The 22,312-nt window shown below is 32.6% G+C and overlaps 1 protein-coding gene across 15 annotated transcripts in view; it reads left to right on the top strand.

The window, feature by feature from the left end:
- LOC145247387 (trafficking kinesin-binding protein 1-like) overlaps positions 1-22,312 on the top strand; it is a 297,237-nt gene that overhangs the window by 252,618 nt on the left and 22,307 nt on the right. For 13 of the 15 annotated variants that reach the window (XM_080109082.1, XM_080109079.1, XM_080109080.1 and 10 more), the window contains 6 exons: positions 7-81; positions 2,946-3,163; positions 4,222-4,440; positions 10,335-10,517; positions 17,595-17,743; positions 18,006-18,152. In XM_080109082.1, the coding sequence (XP_079965208.1) occupies positions 7-81; positions 2,946-3,163; positions 4,222-4,440; positions 10,335-10,517; positions 17,595-17,743; positions 18,006-18,152 (991 nt within the window). Of the gene's footprint in view, positions 1-6; positions 82-2,945; positions 3,164-4,221; positions 4,441-5,976; positions 6,001-10,334; positions 10,518-17,594; positions 17,744-18,005; positions 18,153-22,312 lie in introns of all 15 variants that reach the window. The other 2 variants (XM_080109084.1, XM_080109085.1) reach the window with 2 other exon arrangements.

The raw sequence follows: 22,312 nt of genomic DNA, 5'->3' as shown, positions 1-22,312 counted from the left end.
TTTCAGATCTCTTTTGAAAATCTTGAGTATCACAAAAAGCTAGAAGCTGCAAAGGATTCACAACAGAAATTAACCAAAGAGGTTTGTGATTATTTGACATATTTTGTAAGAATGTGCAAGACTTGTATTTGTGATTAAAGTTATTTTATGTTTTTTCCCTTTTTATAACTCTGTCAATCTAGGCAACAATATTTTAGGGTTCAGGGAGTTGTCTGTCAGACAGGAATTGATAGACAAAAAATAAAATTAAAAAAATGCACAGTAAAACACAAACAAGGAATCATAAAAAGAAAGTTTTATTTCAGAAACCAGTTCTCGAGACAAATAAGTGATGGACATTTTATTGTTTCAATATATAATTTATCTACATACACACAATCCATCAAAATAAAAAAACTATTTACACTAATATTCATATAAAATAATAGAATTGCAACAGTATTCCAGTAAAGCAACTGGTCCAGACGGCATTCCAATTATAGTGTTGAAAAAGCTTCGACGAGAACTTGCCCCCATACTTACAAAACTGTTTAAGCGTTGCCTTAAGAAGTGCTTCCCAACACCCTGGAAAACCTCATCAGTATGCCCTGTATTTAAGAACTCAGGTGATAAGTCATCTCCCTCTCAGTATAGACCAATAAGTCTCTTGTGTGTCATGAGTAAGTTACTGGAATCCATATTAAATAAAGTAGTCAACCACCTCAGCAGAAATAACCTCCTTAGTGACATGCAATATGGTTTCCATTCTGCTAGATCTACAGCTGATGTGCTAACAGTTATATCCCATAGGATTAGTGAATCTCTCGACAAAGGCTTCCTTTCTAGGGCAATTGCTCTTGACATATCAAAGGCCTTCGATAAGGTTTGGCATAAGGGCCTACTTCAAAAGATCTCCAGCTACGGTATAACTGGAAATATTTTCTCAATAATTAAATCATTCCTTTCGGATAGGTTCATTAGAGTAGTGGTTGATGGGCAGGAATCAGAGGCCCACAGTATTAATGCTGGAGTACCCCAGGGGTCCATCCTGAGCCCAACTCTCTTCCTGATCTACATCAATGATCTCCCAAAACACATACTTAAATCATTTGTTGACATCTATGCTGATGACACGACCATCTACGGCAACACATCAAAGGCCGTAAATGACCAAGTTCTCTCTGATTCCCTCTCCTATGATCTTGAGCACGTGGTTCAGTGGGGGAAGAGATGGCTGGTTACTTTTAATGCATCTAAAACCAAGCTCCTAACTTTAGATCATCAATGCTCTGTTCCTCATCTAGCATCAATTGAAATGGATGGCTCTCGTCTTGGGGAGGCTTCATGTTTTGACAAGCTCCTAGGTTTGACCTTTACTCCTGATCTGAAATGGAACATGTATATCAAGTCTGTTGCCCGGGCCACTGGGAAAATAGTGGGATCCTTCTACCGCTCCAAAAGATATCTCACTACTGATGCAATTCTCTATCTGTATAAAAGCCAAGTACGTCCAAAGATGGAGTACTGCTGCCACATCTGGGCAGGAGCTTCTAAAAACAGCCTATCCTGCCTTGACAAAGTACAAAATAAACTTTGTGGCTTAGTGGGGGATGCTCTCTTCTCTTCCCTGCAACCTCTCTCCCACAGAAGAGTCATTGCAAGCCCGTTTTTTGTTTTATCGTTATTTCCATGGCAAGTGCTCGTCCGAGCTCCAATCTCTGGTCCCCCCCTCGCCAATCTTTCACGATAGACACCCGTCTTGCTAAAACCACTGTCAGTAATTTCCCGCACTCTTTATCTGTGCCTAAATCAAAACATCGATTCCATAAACATAGCTTCTTTCTGAGAAGTGCACGCCTATGGAACTCTCTTCCATTTGCCTGTTTCCCACCTGGCTACAACTTGGATGTCTTCAAATCCAACATAAACAAATTCCTGACAAACTGCCCCTTTAAGACACTATCAAATCTCCAATACCAACTATTACTACGATATTATCCCATGGATTATTGTACACAAAATAACCCTTATCTCCGAGTGGCTTCCGAGCCTTGATAAGTGGTGATCCCCATGTAAAAAAAATTAAAAAAAAAAAAAAATATATCATTTCTGATAATCTAAAGAAAAAAATACTTACCATTGACTTTTTGTTTAGCATAGAGGATTTATTTCCAAATTCATATGAGGCAGTGAGGATTGCCCGACTTGCTATTTGCTTTCTCGTCTCCTCTAACCACTTGAAATAGTGTCATTCACAGGCTTTAAAAAAAAAAAAAAAAGGCACATTTTTAACTAATTTTTTCTGGTGGGAGCGTTTTATATTTATTTATATTCAAAATAAATACACCTTGATCTTTATTATAGAAGATAAGCTGGTTTTATTGGTACCTAGCAAACTTGCCCACTAGATGTCAAATGTATGTGGAATATAAACTTGTTTTACATATTTCAAATTTCTGATAATCCTAATCCTATAGTTTGGGAAATTAGTAATAAGCTATTTCAAATTTCTGATAAGCTAATCCTATAGCTATTTCAAATTTCTAAGCTAATCCTATAGTTTGGGAAATTAGTAATAATTTTGGTAAAATGTAAAATTTGATTAACTTTGCACAAAATTATCTTCAAAATGTGGTTAAAGTAATTCTGCCATTAAAGAACACTGACTAATATTAAAAAAGGAAAGCCCTCACAAGTAAAAACATTCATTTTTGACAATTTTTGCTGCATTCATTTTTGCTTTCTGTTTATTCAATGAAACATTTTAAATCATTTTTTCCAATCTTTCTTGAATTTCTCTGAAATGTCATTCCAATTTTTTGCTTGTTCCTATTATGTCATATCTTTTATATAAAGTAAAATAATCCAATAATCAATGTTATATTGAGTATGAAAAACATAAAATAAGTTTGAAAGATTTACTTTTGTAGTATATGAGTAAATCTGGCTTTTTATAATTCGTTCAGTTAGCAGAATGGCAGGACCGGTATGATGAACTTATGGAATTATTTGAAGAAGTTCAGGATGAGCTGCGCACACTTCGTCGGAAACATAAGCCAAGTGCTTCTAAACATTATATGTCATCCTCTTCAATGATGAGAGGTGACTCCTTGGCTTCTGAATTAGAAACATCAATGCGTGGTGAAATCGAGTATCCTCAGGGTTACTCTCCTGCTGAAAGAAGGTAAGCATCATCTTTTTTCATAATTTCATTTTGCATGTTAAGTATTCATGGTACATCATTTTGTGGTACTTTTTACAAATAGGTATTCAAGAAAATTTCAGTACATATATGATCAATTGTAAGGTTCGCAAAAGGTTGCTGAGATTGTGAAATGTTAATAAATTCCACCAAACAAACTAAATCCATTAACATTTTTTTCCAAAGAAGTTTTTAAATTTTTGATATGAGCAATGAGTATTTGGATTATTTGAATTATTCAGACTATTGTTCTCATCTTATTATTTGCATAGTGTTTCAGTTGATATAACCTTTGACCTAAAAGTGTATCTGATAAAGTTCATGATTTGAAAAATGATTTGAATACAATGTCTTGCTATTCGAAAAAAATTTTGGTTATGTTGAATCAATTGTTGTATATTATTAGCTTTGTTTTGGTAGTTTGAACATTTTTTCAGAAATGAGAGAGAATGTTATATAATTCGAAATGATAATTGTTTCTACAGCCATTTATTTTTCTGAATTTAACTTTCTAGGATTGTATGTGTATAACAATAAACATCAACTTTATCACAAAATGCATAAGTATTGGAAAGTCAAAGAGTGAATACATTTCTTTTTCTTAACACCCGGTATATTATATGTGGCAGGCATTTTTTTATAAGTGCCATGTTTTTATACGGCCATGTATTAAATATGATCATTCAATTAATGTGTAATTTAAATCATTTCACATGAAATATAAATATTATATAATCTATAAGATAATTTACTTGATATACAAGGTAGGTTTTTGGCAAAGAGTCTGAGGATGCAACTATTTCCTGGAGCTGAGCGAAGAAGAGACTCTTTTTCAAATAATGATAATGAGTGTCCATAATTCACAAGCTCTTTACTGGAGAGGCAGGTTACCTCGAAGGGAGATAATTTGTATTACTAAACTGTTAAACAGACGAATTAAACCAGAAAATGTTGCATGATTACAATTCAAATAAATTGTATGAAATAATTTGAAAATTGAATAACTGAAGATATTTTTTTCTTTATTCTTTTGTAATTAGGATTCATAATTGGAAGATCTTTGAAACTGCTCGAGCTGCTAAAAAAGCAGCAGCTCAAAAAATGAAAGAACGGCGTAGCAGTTCCTTTCTACTCAAGGTGCCAAGTGGTGACAGTAGTGCAGAATCCGCATCTACATCTGTGAGAAGTTCACTCTATCTCTCTGATGGGGAATCGTTTGCTAGTGACGGCTACAATGCTGATTTAGAAAGCGTTTGTGGGTAAATAAAACCATTCAATCTTTTTCCATTGTTTAAAAATGAACTTTATTTGATTAGAGATCATAAGGTTATTTTTAAAAAAATGTTTACATATTAATAACACCTGACAATGGCTGGTAATTGTTTTGCCATGTAAGTTGAACGTCATAATATATATTGAAGACATATGAACTTTTGTTAAGAAAAATTATATCAAATACCTTTCTGCCCCAATGAGCTTCATAAGAACAATAATTTTTCCATCTGGCTAAGTCTATTTTATATTTATTCAGTTTTCATTCTGTTAAACCATTTGTCATCTTTAAGGAAACAAGTGTCACAAAACACTATTTAAAGCAGTTGTGTCCTCACAAATATTTAACTAATTGGAAAACAAATCTTTTAAAATCTTCATAAGATATACAATGAAAGGAATACACTACTTCACACATTCCCCCAATGATGTGCTATGATACAACTTATCTTTTAAAACTGTTTGTAAACAAATCAACGTTTTTCTTTCTTTTTTTTTTTTGATCCTAAAAAATTATCCAAATTTATTGAAATTTTTAACATTTATTCAATAAAATAATCCATTTTATTTAAAATATAAGTTTTTTTTTCAATTTTAATGTCAGCAACTTTACAAAAAAAATGCAAGTTTAATGAAATTTAAGTTTGAGCCTGATTAACAGATTGTTATTGTTTATATGTTGCTATTGTTAAGTGATTCTAATTTTTTTCTAATATTTTTTAAAACTAAGGAGTCCTTCATAGCACTGTTGTAACCTTCTAGCTGGTTTTATCATCTCCTCCAGTTTGGATATAATTAGCATCAGCTCTATACTATTTGTATATTAACACAACAATAACTTGAATGAAGACTTTTATTATTTAAAATAAAACTATTTTCTCAGATTTTTATCCCATGCAAGGAACATTTTTGAAGTTCTAAAACCAAATGATTAAATATTGATATCTTAACTCCTTTGTTTACTTGTGCTTTGATATTTCTTTTGCCTGCTTCAATATTTCTATTTCTCCTATGTTTTGGCAAAGTGTTCATTTTCGATGTTGATTTTCCCAAACTTAATTGTTGTTGATTATTAAGATTGCTAATGCATAGAAATATTTCTAAGGTACATAAATGCAATGAACTGGTAATTTGACATTTTTTCTTTTTCTTTTCTTTTTTTTTTTTAAATTAATGAAAATTTATGTGTTATGTAAAATAAGCAGCTTTATAAAATGTGGCATTTAGTTTTTTAGTACTTTATCCTTTGGTGTTTTTTTTTTTTTCTAATTCACATCTTTTTCATATCTATCAATTATTACTTCATGTGCAAAATAATTTACATATTTGAAACATTTTCTTAACATAAGCAAATTTTGAGAGTTCATTTTTCTAAATAAATTTCTGTTTTAACATAATTATATTATGATCTCTGGTTCAAATATATTGAAAGAATTACCATATTTTGTTATAGTTCTTTTTTCTATTTTTTATGATTATTCAAAAAAAATTTCAATGTACTTATTCACATTATTGTTTTTAAGCAAACTGCTTGTCAAAGTTTCCAGGTAAATTGATTATTATTTAGTTTTATTTCTCGTCTGCTGATGTATGTTAGAGAAGTTTTGGTTTTAAAGCTTGATACATTTTGTAGCTTTGTTAGCTTTGGTCATTTTTCATGACTGAAATGGCAAGAGTCAGTTTGGATTTCTCTTAGAAGAGGAGAAAAAATAATTAAAAAAAATAATCCTTTTTTATTCTTTCAACATTGTGTGTGTGTGTAGTCAATAGTGGAATAGTATTTTTGAAATATTTCAACATTTATTTCATCTGAAATTCAGACATTTTCTACTAAAAATTAATACTGAATCATTTTAGTTTCATTTTCTAAAATGACTGATATTTCTAAAACATTTTAAATTCTAATTTTATATTAAAGATTAAAACCTAGCCTCCCTAGGTCCAATTTAATCTCAAAATATAAATATTTTTTTCCTAAATTTTAAATATACTTCTTGGGCAATGCTGAACAAAAAAATATAAACTTTGTGGATCTTTTAGCTGGACATACTGCTATAATAGACTAGCATGGGTACCCGGCATTGCCCGGATGGAGAAAGGTGGTATACTAAGGCTATTGAGCAACCAACCCCCAGAAACAAAAATCAAAACAACTTCTGTTTCAATCAAAATAGCAGCAAGTACCCATGTGGGCACAAAAAAAAAACTTAGCCATAGTAGCCAGGTTTGAACCTGTAATGCGAAAGCGGAAAAGAAGGTGAAAAAAAGCTAACGCGTTAGCCATCTTGGCCAAAGCAACTGATGTCATGGGCCTTCAAAATAACATCTTTTAAACGTATGTTGATATCGCTAGGTGTATGACTTTGCAAAAATGTTGACGCTAAAAATTGACCCCTTCTTGCAAAAAAAGAACCAGTTGACCAGCACAGAATTTTTAGATATTTGTCATCCGAGAGATCAATCTTTCTAATGATACCAATTTTGTCACAGTCCAATGTGTCTATAAAGTTTTTGCCAGATATACAAACGCACACAGACACACACACACACACACACACACACACACAAACTACCACACATTTTCCCTTTTATATAATAAATAATTTTACATTAAAAACATTTCTGAATTTCTTTAGAATTAAATACTGAAGTATTTTACTTTAAAGTAAGTTTTAATGTTACTTTAATGAAACATTCTGCAATATAATAATTATTTCATATACTTTTATAATCGGTAAAATCATGAAGTGCTACTGGTAGAATATTATAATTAAGTACTTCCTGCCTCTCTATCAGTTTATGTTGATGATGAGGAAGGTCAGACACAGAATTAGATATTTTTTTAAAAGTATAAGACTTGTCCAAAGATAGATGAACACTCCTATAGGGTCAATGGCCAATTACAATTAGAATGGAGGAAATGTCATTCACTAAATCATTTTTCAGCATAAAAAGAAATGTTGGGGTTTCATAAAATGGAAAAATAAATTTAGCCAGTAATTTAATGCATACTTGTCATTCTCTGGCAGCTTTTTTAGCCAAACTGATACTAAATGTTAATATTCTTTTGAGTCTATCGAGGTGGATGCGGGTGATCATTCCACCCATGATCTTCATACTTCTTGCTTGGCCACAATCTTCAAAGGCCAGGCTATTGCTGCTGCTTTTTGACGTGCTACAAACAATCAGATATGATTCTTTTTATCGCTATGATTATTTTTGATGAGATATTAACTATTAAGTATAATAGTTAATATCTCATCAAAAATAATCATTTTTTTTATAACATAATCAGTTTAAAATATACTTTTTTTCTTTTTTTTTTTGAAAAATTAAAATATTTTTATTTTCGTTAATCATAAGCAAAAATTTTTAAGTCAAAATATTTGCATCATTTTAAATGTGGTTAATGTTTAGTCAGTTATTGAAACTAAATATTAATTCTAAAGTGAACTGATATGTTTCACATTAATATTAGTAAGACTTCATTTTTTTAATGTTACGACTAAATCAATTTCATAAAAAATTTGAACACTTTTTCAAATTATTTTTCTAATCAAGAATTTCTCAAGGATCATATTGTGAACAGTGAATCTACTGAATCCTTATTGTAATGGATTTATTGTGTTCGATTGCACACTAATGCAGTTGGCATAATCATGCTGACACATTAGATCTCATTAAATCAGCAACACTAAACTTGCTCAGTACTGGATGGGTGACCATTTGGGAATATTGGGTGCTGTATATAGGAGGATGTTAAACCCTCTTTACAAAAACTGCCAAACTTACTATCATCAAAATTATCTTCCTGAATAACGATTTCAGAAAAGACTATTGAATTTAATATTCTCTAGAAACTTCCTTCTTGAAGGAGGAAGCCAGCTCCACTTATGCAAGATGAATACTATATCAGAACAGGAGGAGTTGGGAAAGGTATGATCCTACAATTTCCTTACAGCTATGGTTGAAATAGTCAATCATATTTAATTGCTGATGATAGGCATTGCATTTCAGCTCAATAATGACTTGAATGTTGATAGGCCATAAAACAGCTAAACCAATCTATTGTGATTACATACTAATGTTGTTACAAAAGTTATTGACACTCAACTAAAATGTCATTCACTAAATCATTTTTCAGCATAAAAAAAAAATGTTGGGGTTTCATAAAATGGAAAATTAAATTTAGCCAGTAATTTAATGCATTTTTGAGTCAAGGAATCAAATACAAGTCAATATCTGAGTACCAATCAGCAGAGTTTCTGGGAGCAGGAATAGATACTACACTTTGAATTACTTATTTGCTAAAAGGATAGTGATACAACTCTAACAAATTAGGCACAAGGTCCTCAAAAATGTGGGAGGTATCCTATGTTTATCCTATTCTTACCCGGATGCATTCTGACCCATTTGTTGTCCAAGCACTATTCCTTTCTTTCTTTCGCCATTTGTTTAGCACTTTCTGTTCAGCAGTCACTACAATATCACAGTTACTCTATGAGCTGCCCTACTTTAAAAAAAAAACACATTTTACAATTTATTTACTTTACAGCAGGAGGAAATTTTCTGTTAGTTGGCTGCTGGGCATTAGTTTCAAGTAAATTATACTTGCTTAAAAATATACTTTCTAATGTCTTTTATCGATATAAACAATATATACATACATCCTAGTTACTCATACAAATACTAAGTATCATAGTTTTTTTTTCCACATGAATTAGACTAGAATAAATAAAAGAAATGTACACATGCAAACAATCTTTAAGTAAACTCGAATCTGCAAATTAATAAAAATTCTGACAATCATAATCATATTTTTGAAAATGGTTGAGGTTTGTTAATTTCCAGAATTCTTCATTTTTTTGTTTGTTTGTTGTTTTTTTTCTAATTATAATTCTTATTCATTTTTCCTGTTATGCATTGAAGATAAATTGCTATCTTGAACTTTAAGCATCCAAAGAATTTGTCATATTTCAAGGTTGCTATAATGTTCTGTAGTTTTATCCCAGTTGTTTACTGTTTATGACTGCTTATCGGTTCCCAAGTTTGAACAAAATCTGTAAACCTTTAATTCATTATCAAGATGATTATCTGCATGTATTAAAGTAGATCACTTGTTTTCATAACATTTTAAATTGTTTTTTACAGTCTTTTTACTAAAAATATGTTCTAGTTATGCACTCTCCCAAACATTACCGCTTCTTTAGAAGGGAGTCAGGTTATTGCCAATCGTCCAGAAAACTCCTACCAGAGAATCTCCTCAAGGGCACTAGTCTTCCCAACTATCATGTCTTGTACCACATCTTTCGTAAATCCTAGCTTACATAGATTGAATCATATGTTCATACAAGATATGATTTATCAGATCACCTCAAATCCAAAGTTAGCAAAAAAAAAAAAAAAAGTTATTTTCATCTGGCTATATTTTAATAAGTTGATTGATAGCAATATTAAAATGCTATTCTTTTATATATTCTATTTTCTTGTTATATAAGAAAAACAATACCAGAAATATCATCAAATAAGATAGTCTGCTTCATAACAATTTTAATATAATTTTGTTATTTACTTTTCAGTTTGTATTCTATCTATATATTTGACCTATATACAAAAATCTAGAAAACCTAAAATTTGTCCCTCTTACTGTCATCTACCTCTCTCGTTCTTAAATTATTCAATACCTATAGAGAAATATATATCTGTTAAGAAAATTTAACTTAAAAATCTATTGCAACCTTGAATTATGATTTTGTGTTTTTGTTAATTACAAATAGATTGTTTTTTTTTTTTGTTTGTTTTTGCTTTGTTTCCCTCCGCTCGTTTCCGAACGCATGTCTGTGTTTCTGATGAACAAGTTGTTTTTCTTCCCAACCCTCAGCAGTTCCAATTCCAACCAACTTGGTCGTCCTGGTATTCCTGGTTCCAATGATTTAGAAACAGCTCTTCGCCGCTTATTGGTAAAACGTAATTGGGGATTACCAGACAAAGACGGCAAGACTGTTCCTGGATCGACAAAGCATGCAGAACTACTGCAGAGGAGCATTATGGACCAAAGTCTCAGGTTGGCACCTTTTCTCCAAGACGCTTAATCTAACAAATTCCTGCACTGATTAATTTATTTGGCTTCCTTTTTTGCTGTGCCTTTTTCTTCCTATAGTAAATATTTCAATGGTTTCATTGATGAAGGACTTATTTAAAGTAATTTATTTCTGGTTTGAATAAACTGAATCTTTGAGGACCATATAATTAACTAATTGATAAGATGAGTGTAATTGTTGTAATAGAAAAAAATAATAGAAATTGAATTTATAGAATTGAACTTCTGTTAAAAAAAAAATGTAAACAAATGTTTTGCTTCATTTCATAAAAAATAAACCTATAATTAAATAAAACTATTGAACTATTAAAAATGTAAACTTCAATGTATTGAGTTTATAATAAGTTAATTTGTTGAATAAAATTATTTTTCCTTTTGAAACTATTCTTAATAATTTGATTTTGTAATCAAATAAGAAAAGGTAACCAAATGATTTCAAGATTTAACTCAAACTTAATTGGTATAATTAAATTTATCTCATTTTAATCATTTTATTTTCAGCAAAATATATTTTAAAGGTGCAAGATTATCTTTCATGTTTCTTTCTCTTTTTCAAAAAATACCCATAACTTGTATTATTATTCATCGGACTAGAAACGTCATACCCATGACTTAATCAGTCAACTAAAAACATGACTTTCATCATAAAATGTGTAAATATAGAGGCATCTCATAACTAAAGTATTATACTTACATGACCTGCTTTCCCAATAATTTAATTTCAAATAAACTCCTATTTTAATATTATAATTAACGGTATTTTGCTAATTATGATATTAAAATCTCTGAGTTCGACTTTATATAATACTAGCAGGGGGTACCAGGCGTTGCCCGGGTATTTGTAGGTGTGTGTATTTGGTGGAGGGGGGGGGTAAATCAAAACAAAAAGGAAACTTAACGATAGCGATTTAAAAAAAAAAAAAAAAAAGATGGGGGGGTTGGTGGTATGTGGGCTCGAACCCGGAGCCTTGAGGTCTATAGACTGAGCCTGAACACCTGCGCTACAGCGACAATGTTAATGTAAGAGCGATTAAAGTGAGTCAAGTCAAGGGGGTTTGATTGACAGGTCGCTGCTTAATGAGGTCATCGCGGGAGCGTTACGATGACGGGGCAGTTTTTTGGCGTTTTTTACTTTGTTTCACTGCGAGATCGTTTTTTCATTTACTGCAGGACAGTTTGGGCTTCCCCAAGATGATGGGAGGGGTGGCAGCTCCTCATTGAAACGGGATTGTCCAAATTGAATAGCAATTGTATGATATAAGGAAAAAACCGCATTGATCAAAGGTGATTGCTTTTGGATGTTCCCGGCGAATCGCGCTAGGAACGATGTAACAACCTTCGTATTAGTTTTGCTTTTATTATACAAAAAAGGTGAATAAAAAAGTTTTGGTAATTAGGTAGAATTGAACCCAAAGCCCTGAGGCGAAGTTGGAAAATAAAAAAAAAAACATGGCATGTTAACTGCTCGGCCAGCAAGAACGAGTTACTGAAATAAGTTTAAATTTATTTAATTAAGAAGAGAATTGACAGGTGCCCACACTAAATGATGTCAAGTGGAAGTTGTAGAGTTAAAATTTTGTGCGAGCGTTACGACGATGACCGATATAAGCAATAGCTATTCAGCAGTGAACATTTTCTGTGGGACAGTTTTTAATGAGGTACCTAACTTTGGAGAAAAACAGCTCCCCCCCGTTTATTAGGAGAATGGCTCGTCTTGAAATGACAGCAACTGTCCGATATGACAACATTGATCAAACATTACATCGCTTTCTAGAGACCACTGGCCGTGGGCCAGGGATTCGAATCGAGTTTCGCTTTTTTTATACGAAAAAACAAAAGCAAACATGCGGCGATCCCAAAATGTTGAATGTTTAATGTTTCAAAGTCGGGCAAATTAAATAGACAGGCAACCCCTGTTGTTAAGTCAGAGATATTATCATTTAGAAAGCATATAAAAAGTTTTAAAAATGAGCGACGGCCTTGAGAAGCCGTTGGAAAAAAGCCTTTTGCAGACAAACACAAAAAGTGAACATACATGCACACATTTTCGCTTTTATATATATAGATTTATATATTTTTGGAATCCTTTTGTTTATCTATGGAAATAAAAATATTATTCTCAAGGTAATGGTATGAGTTAGACTGAGTTATGGATGGTCCTATTTTGATTTGTCTATTTACTTATCAACTGCTAGAAAAAAAATCCTCTATTCACATCAGTATTTTTATAGAGGCGTTAGACTGTTTTTTTTTCTGTTTGTTTTTTTTGGGTTGTTTTTTTTTACTCCAGTTTGTTTTGTTTCTTTTAAATTTTTTTTTAGCATAAAATTGTTTTATATTGCACAGTGTTATAATTTTGGCAAAAGAGCATGCTACAAGATACTTTGCAAATTGGGCAGTAATAATAAGACAAAAAGGCAGAACAAATATGGTTGGAATAATGAAAAAGAATCTAAGTTTATCTCCATTGTCTTTCAAGATTGAAGGTTGCTAATGTCATACCAAGATTCCAGGGTGCAGACTTTTTTTGTGGGATTTTACTGTTTATGCAACCAGCATGATCAGGTACATCAGTACTGCTGATTCTCTATTGACGTTGTCCTTTGTACAATTTCTGCCCATCATTTCAACCAACTTCTGAATTTATTTCAGCAACATACCTTCTGTTCATATTCGGATTCCATGTGATCTTTACAACTGAAAGTTGTGACTAAATCCATCTTTTCTATTTCAAATAATATCACAAAAAATATTTCAGAAATGTTTCTGATGGAAATCAGATGTTACTCAACGATGGCCAAAATCGTCGTAATGACAACAGCAATAGAGAATCCACAGCAGCAGCTGTCATACATAGTTGTACTGATAAGCATGAATAGTAAGACTGCGCTTTTGTGTATAGTGAATAAGAAGAAAGTATGTTTTGACAATAGCCCCAGTGTGCATATTTGAACTCATGTCAAATACATATCTGATGAAAGGATTTTCCCTAAAATATTATACAACACAGAAATTCCATCTGATCATGCTGATGAAGTAAGAACACAGTGCAAGTGTAAAATATAAGAAAAAAAAAAAATATATATATATATATATATATATATATATGCATAAACTCCTGATCAAAAATTTAAGACCACTTGAAAATCTTAAAAAGATTTTAAATTCCTCTCACTTAAGGTTACCAATGCTACAACCTAAAAGGTTATGAAAAAAAGCTACATTCCAAATATTTAATTCAGAAATTTACATTTTTATAAAATGAGGCATTTTACACCTGATTAAAATTATAAGACACGGGGTATAAATTGTTTTATAGTTCAGTTACAGATTAGCAATTACTGCGTAAAGGTGTCACATGCCTAAAGCAAGCAAACTTACCAAAGTTGAGCATGCTTGAATTCTAGATTTCCATAAGAAAGGTTTGTCACGGCAATCACAGCTAAGTAAATCACTGATTTGCAACTTTCTAAAAAAACAGTGAGAATTATAGAAAAGCAAAATCTTTCTCCATTGAGTAGGACAATAAAACGGGTTGTTTTTTCTAGTCAAATTAAGGCAGTCACAGATGCTGATTCTATCCAGTAACCATCAAACGACACTTCCGACAAAAAGGTATGGTAAATAAAAAGCATAAACAAATTCCTCACTTGCTTCCACGACACAAGGTGGACTGCTTATGGTTTGGTCATGAATATCAAACATGAGACGTTGAGAAGTAGAAGAATGTTCTATTTTCTGATGAGAAAAAATTCAATCTAGATGGTTCTCAAGGCTTCCAACGATATTGGCATAACGAAAACAAGCTTCCTGAAATTTTTCTCCACACATCATAGTGATGGGGTGACTTTTCTTACAGATGGATGATGGAGCTCCAGTTGGTGCAGGGTCATCAGACAGCGGCTGATTATGTTAGCATGCTATAAAAGGCATCATTGATGATGGAGTGCCATTGTTTGGGTGGGGATGGTTGATTATTCTAACAGGATAATGCTGCAATCCATGCTGCACAATGGACCTTGACCTTTCTGCATTCCATGTTTAAAAAGGATGTGTCCTCTATAGTATCAGACCTGACCGAATGGTTAATTGTAGGCATAGACCGATTCATACCATCCTAAAAGTTCCAACAAAAACCTAACAGCCAGCCATGGTTCTCCCCTGAATGTGCTGCTGCCATCGCACACAGAAATCACTTTTTCCATAGCTACCAACATAATAGATGTACTGAGACTAAAGCTACTTTCAGGACTGCTAGCAACCACTGTAAAAGAGTAATAAAACATGCAAGAGAGCTATATGCTAAGTAGCTGAGCAGTGGCTTGGTTCCCACCAGTTCTGGCAGATACCAAACAGGATCTTGAATAGAAGTGTGCGTTCTATCTCGTCAGCATCAGACAAGGCCAGACTATTTGCCAAGAACTTTGCAGCTAATTCTACCGTATGCGACAATGACCATCAACTCCCTGTATTTCCTCCTATAACAGACAACACGCTATGCAACATACAAATATCTGTGCGTGAGGTCGCCAAGCTAATCAAGAACCTTGATTCCAGTAAAGCAACTGGCCCTGACAGCATTCCAGTTATAGTGCTGAAAAAGCTCCAACCAGAACTTTCCCCCATACTTACAAAACTGTTTAAGCATTGCCTTAAGGAGAAGTGCTTTCCAACACCCTGGAAAACCTCATCAGTATGCCCTGTATTTAAGAATTCAGGTGAAAAGTCATCTCTCTCTCTCTCAGTACAGACCAATAAGTCTCCTGTGTGTCATGAGTAAGTTGTTGGAATCCATATTAAATAAAGAAGTAGTCAACCACCTCAACAGAAACAACCTTCTTAGTGACATGCAATATGGTTTCCGCTCTGCAAGATCTACAGCTGATGTGCTAACGATTATATCACATAGGATTAGTGAATCTCTTAACAAAGGTTTCCTTTCCAGGGCAATTGCTCTTGACATATCAAAGGCCTTCGATAAAGTATGGCATAAGGGCCTACTTCACAAGATTTCCAGCTACAGTATTACTGAAAATGTTTTCTCAATCATTAAATCATTTTTCTCTAATAGGTTCATAAGAGTAGTGGTTGATGGGAAGAAATCAGAGGCCCACAGTATTAATGCTGGAGTTCCCCAGGGGTCCATTCTGGGCCCAACTCTCTTCCTGATCTACATCAATGATCTCCCAAAACACATACTTAAATCATTTGTTGACATCTATGCTGATGACACGACCATCTATGGCAACACATCAAAGGCCGTAAATGATAAAGTTCTCTCTAATTCTCTCTCCTCTGATCTTGAGCACGTGGTACAATGGGAGAAGAGATGGTTGGTTACTTTTAATTCATCCAAAACCAAGCTTCTATCTTTACATTATCAACGCTCTGATCCCCATCTGGCATCAATTGAAATGGATGACTCTCATCTTGGGGAGGCTCCATGTTTTGACAAGCTTCTGTGTTTGACCTTTACTCCTGATCTGAAATGGAACACGTACATCAAATCTGTTGCAAGGGACGCTGGGAAAATGGTGGGATCCTTCTACCGCGCCAGAAGATATCTCACTACTGATGCAATTCTCTATCTGTATAAAAGTCAAGTACGTCCAAGGATGGAGTACTGCTGCCACATCTGGGCAGGAGCTGCTAAAAACAGCCTATCCTGCCTTGACAGAGTACAAAATAGACTTTGTGGTTTAGTGGGGGATGCCCTTTTCTCTTCCCTGCAACCTCTCTCCCACAGAAGAGATGTTGCGGGCCTGTCTTTGTTTTATCATTATTTCCATGGCAGGTGCTCGTCTGAGCTCCAATCCCCCCCCCCCGCCAATCTTTCACGAGAAACACCCGTCTGGCTGAAACTACTGTCAATAATTTTCCCCACTCTTTATCTGTGCCTAAATCCAAACGTAGATTCCATGAGCAAAACTTCTTTCTTAGAACTGCATGCCAGTGGAACTCTCTGCCGCTTGCCTGTTTCCCACCTGACTACAACTTGGACATCTTCAAGTCCAATATAAACAAACTCTTGACAAACCGCCCCCTTAAGTAAGACACTCTATCAAAACCCCCAATACTAATGATTACTACAATACTATCTCACTGACACGCAATAACTCTTATCCCTGAGTGGCCTTCGGGCCTTGATAAGTGGTGACCCCCATGGAGAAAAAAAAAAAAAATGGGGTCGTCTCTCTTGGGACATCCTGCGTGCTCACCAGACTTGAACCCAATTGAAAATGTTTGGGGAGGAATGACGAGATATTTGTCAAAATGGCAAACAATATTCCACAAAAAATGGACTTCGTGAAGCCATCCTAAGAAGCTGGAGCAACATCCCCCACACCTTAATGGAAACGCCTGTTTCTAGCATGCCCTAAAGAATTTTTGAAGTCATCAAAACCTGTGAAGGTAAAATTCAGTATTAAATTTGGTTGTTGAATGTTTTCATACATTTTTCGTACAATTTCGAAGAATTTATACATCTGGCCTTATAATTTTGATCAAGTGTAAAATGCCTCATTTTATAAAAATTAAAATTTCTGAATTAAATATTTAGAATGTAGCCTTTTTTTTTTCCAATAATCTTTTAGGTTGTAGCATTGGTAACCTTATGTGGGAAGAGTTTAAAAACTATCCTTAAAAAAAAAGTTTCATTTTAAAGGTTTTCAAGTGGTCTTAAATTTTTGATCAGGAGTGTATACACTCTATTGATAAAGGTGGATCTGCTTATTCCACCATTGTGTGCCTTAATTTTCTTCAGTTTGTGTCCATCCTTTACAACTCTACATTGTATTGCCTTTGATAAATTTGTTTTATTGTTTAGGTTAAAAAGTTAATTTAAAATTTAATTTCCAAATGCAGACGGAATTGACTTTTGTTTTATTTTGTTTAGGGTTTTTTTTTTTTTAATTTTGTCTTAGAATTTTTCCATATTCTAATATTTCATACTAGCTATGTTTTTTAGTTTAAGAATTATATAAAAAAAATAAATAAAATGCTGTTTATAAATAATTTTTCAACATTTATTTTCATCATTAGTGAGGGTATAAGCACTCCAATGTTCAGTAGCACCACACCTGAAAGCATGGTATCTTCTGATAGCATCACGTCTGGCTTATCGGCTACTGGAAGTGCGGGTGTGCACTTCAAAATCCCAGAAAAGCTTCAGATTGTCAAACCAATGGAAGGTAAGTGTAAAAATAATAGTCTGGAATTTTTTTTATAAATTGCAACAATTTTTATTTCTAAGGAAAAGAAAAAAAATTGCAGCTTACTTTATATTCCTCATGAAATTTCTCATTCTTATTTTCCTTTTCTGGCTTGAAAATAAATTTCCCATTTATCTTGGGATTGAAATAACTATTTAGAATCAAATTATATTTTTTATTATCAGACTTGTTCTTAATGTTCAGTTTATTTAATTTTTTTGTGTTTTCGTTGCACCCACAGGTTCAGTAACTCTTCGACATTGGCAGCAACTTGCTCAGCCACATATAAGTGGCATTTTTGAATCCCGACCTGGAGTGCAGATAAAGGGAGAAAAGAAACTCGATATTGAAGAAGAGGTTTATAATCTTAGTGATTTTGAAGAGGATGGTAAGGATTACTTTTTATCAATAAAATAATCAGTTATGCTTCAACCTGTTTCATTTTCTTTCAACTACACTGACAAATTTCCTTTCACCAAAATTTTGTTCTTTCTTCAAAACTTTCAAATTCTTTATTCAAATTTCTATCTTCTTCCTATTTAAAAATATGCTCCTCTTCAAATTTAAAGAACATGTCTCACCTTAAATTCAAATATGTCTGACTTCAAAGAAAAAAAAAGAAAATGCTTCAATTCAATTACAAACCAGTACTGTTTAAAACTATGAACCCACAAATATTCTGCCTAACCTTCACAACTGATATGAATTGGAACAATACATAGAAGATACTGCCAATAAGATGGGCTCCTACTACTAAACTAGAAAACTTCTTTCACCTGCCAATATCCTATATATCTACATAGCCACAATGCTCTAACCACTGATTTTTCCCCTTTTAGACTAAAAAAAAATGGCTCTAATCACTTTATACCAAGCTACAGCCCTGTTTCATCGCTGCAATGTTGCATTCCTGTGCTTGTTTTAAAAGTATTTCAATGAAATGTGTTCCTACAAACTTGCTACACTTCTACACTCTCAACGTAAATACTCCTAACCAACCCAATAATCAGCAAAATCTCAACTCCTTCTTTATAGAACTCCCCAGATGCTGGAAACCTTTCTACTCTAATAGCTTCTTTCCTTCAACTGCTAGCCTTCGAAATTTCATTTTATGCACCCTGTTTCCCCAGTTGTACTAAAATGTAGAAATTTAAATGTAATGTGAACAAGAAAAACATTTTGCTGCACAACTTCCCACTTAGGATGTCCCTATAAAGCTGGTCCCTAATTCAGAGTAGCCTCTTATGTCTCACTGGTAATGTGCCTTCATTGGTATAAATATAAGCAAAAAAAAAAACATTGTTATCAGGTAGCAACTAAAGTTCAATTAATCGTTTACAGAAAGTATTATTTTAACAAAAGGGGTTGATATGCTGTAAAGTAGACAAACTAATTAACCTAACAATTAGGGTTCCAATTTCTTACCAAGATAAACTGAGTTCAATTTACCACTCAGAACGATAATTACTATAAGAATTTTCTCAATAGTTTTTTTTTTTTTTTTTCTGACAAAATATAATATGCAAAACATATACAAAAATACATGAATTTTATAGTAGTTTAGTTTAATATATAAAGTTTGTTTTTAGTTTTTAAATCTGTATACCTTTAGTAATAGACTGTATTGTTTCCCTTGTTCCAGCACTAGGTTTTGCCACACTTTCTCCTATTAGTTATATGGGCTCTCTTGTTGGATGAATACTCTTTGTAAACAATGTTTTTAATCAAGAATCAGAAATCAAAGTTTACTAAGATGTTCAGTGTTTATTCAATAAACTAGTAGGTTGTTTGGCATTGCCCAGTTATAAAATACGCTTAAATATGATATTTTGATTAATGCAGATTTCGTATTTACTAGCAGGACCCATTAACCGGTATTGCCCGGTGGTACCATGCCCTTTGCCCAAGCATAAAAAATTAAAGTATGTTGTTGTTGCCCAACCTCATGTTAAGAACGGCTTTCGGAATGGACACTCCAAACCTAACTATGTTTAAAATGGCTTACGAAAGAGACACCCCATTTTGTGGGGGGGGGAGGGGTTAAAAATTTGCCCAAATGTTACTTTGATAATTGCTGTTAGGATTCCCACACGTAAATACTATGAACAAACAACAAAATTTGGTGGTTGCAGTGTCATTCGGCCTGTGCATATTAATCTGGCAGGCAGGATATGGTTCAGAGTATGGTATTTTTGATGGCAAATCTGGATTTTAGGTGGCAAAATACTCTCGAATCCTCTATCACTTAAAAGAAAGTTCTTGATGAACTGTCCCCCTAAGTAATCCAATTTACAAAATTCCCACTATTTATGTTTACTACGCTATAATCACATTAACTAATGTATACCCACTAACCCTTATCCTTGAGTGGCCTCCGGGCCTTGATTGTGGTGATTCCTGTGTAAAAAAAAAAAAAAAAAAAAAAAAAAAGCCCCAGTATGTTACCATGTAAACATGTCAACGGTATTTCCGAAAGTGACAGTTTTAAATAAGCAGGAAAAAAAAAGAAGCAATATAAACAGAACATTTTCTTTAAATAATAAACAATGATTATTTATTTTAAACAATATATACGGAATTTTGTTTATATTATAAGCAATATAAATAGAACACTTTATAATTTGAAACAATGTAAACCTTTTTAAATTTTAATTTTAGACAACAGGTACAGAAATTTTTTAATAATTTTTAAACAAATATTGTTCAGAAATTTTTCAATATATGTAACTAAAAGAAAAGAAAATTTATTTTGTTTTGTGATCTAGTTTCATGTAATAATACAAGCAAAACAGTTAATATTAGTTATAAGTGTTAAAGTATGCACAAACATTTTTCAATATATATACCTAAAAGAAAATACAGTTAGGGAAATTAGGCAAAAACAATTTATTTTGTGACCTATTTGTGTTTAAAAATAAAAACAAAAGATTTAATAATAGTTATTACCCATGCAAGCCATAAGAAAAAAAACATAAATGAAGCAACCCTCTTATAAAAATGGCAATAGCAGCTAGTATCCGTGCGAGCGCAAAAAAAGAAAGAAAAAATTATTCACAGTAGTCAGGCTCGAACATGTGATGCTAATAGGAAAGGAGGTGGAAAAAAGGAAACACTTTAGGTCGACTGGTCTTACGACATTATGGGCCCTCGAAATTACACCTTTAAAATGTACATATTGTGAGCCGTGAATTACTTTGCAAAAATGTCAACGCATAAACTTACCCCTACTTGCAAAGAACGGCCCAGTCTATGGTGATAGAAAATGATACCAAGTTTGTCATTGTTCGTTGATTGTGTCGTAAGCTGATTAAAGTATATAAGAAAAAAGCTTTTATAAATCATACGTTTTAGACAATTCAAAGGCTTACAAATCTCACAAAATTCAGGTCTCGATTGTATTAATCGCATAATTGTTTTTTTTTTTATTTAACATATGAAGAAAGACTTTTAGTCAATCGTATTTAAAAAAAAGAAGAAAAAATAATGGCTATCAGCATGTGATGATGTGTCGGAAAACAGTATGTACGATGTAGGTGAACACAAAAGATGTAGCACGGTAGCGAAGCTGTATAAGAAAAGTTAACATGTATGGTATATTTAATTTAAAAATTAAAAGCCGACATGGCTTATGAACATGTTTCGATGTGTTAATATATTTGTATTTGGGGTATTTTATTTAAAACAATTGCCTCTTGTATGGAGTGTAGCTATGTTTGTAAATCTCTGGAGCACACGTTTTTGTAGGAAAATTTACATTCTGAAATGAACGAATAGTCAGTTCTCAGCTAATGAGATTTGGTGGAATGTGAGAAGGGAGAAATCATTATTTTACCTTATTCTTCAGTTTAAAGTGTGAATTATTCTCCTTGTCTATTCTGAATATTTAATCATAGTTGAAAAAAATGTTACCATAATTTAAAAAAAATAAATTGTAGTGAAGGTTGTTCTTATAATTCCAATAACACAGGTCAACAATAACGAATGAAATTGACTAGTCAGAATTAAAGGTTGATGTGTCAACTTAAATACTATTGAGGTATAACTTTTAAAACTCACAAGGTAACTTTATATTTTAGATAAATAAAGAACACAAGTTTTCAAATTTAACATCTTAGTGATTTTTAAAAGCATAAAAGTTTGACAGAATTTAAGCCTGGGCCAGAGTAACACTCATGTAATTTTTTAATATATTGTTACTGTTAAAAGTGGCTTGATATAATTTTTATATCAACATTTTAAGTAGAAAGTTACAAAATAAAACTAAGGAAGCTTTCAAGAATCCTCAGCAGGTCTCTGTTGTATTCTATTAGAAAAGGAACAAATTGTAGATTATTATTTGTTTTGCTTTTATAATTAACTTTAAATCTTTATTTAATTGTGGTAAAAAAAAATCCAGGCTTTATTGATGAATTACTAGGTTTTTTTTTTTAGGTTTTTTTTTTTTTTTAGGTTTTTTTTTTTTTTTTTTGTTATTTAGTAGTGGTATATTTTTGTTAATAGGATTTATTTATAGGTACATCTTGATATGTAATAAGATGGCGGTATCTG

This window comes from Euprymna scolopes, chromosome 25, assembly GCF_053919585.1.
Source record: "Euprymna scolopes isolate OS-2025 chromosome 25, ASM5391958v1, whole genome shotgun sequence".
In the NCBI taxonomy this organism is placed as follows: domain Eukaryota; kingdom Metazoa; phylum Mollusca; class Cephalopoda; order Sepiida; family Sepiolidae; genus Euprymna; species Euprymna scolopes.
The sequence above is the reverse complement of the archived record's forward strand: the minus strand, read 5'-3'. Positions and strand labels throughout refer to the sequence as shown.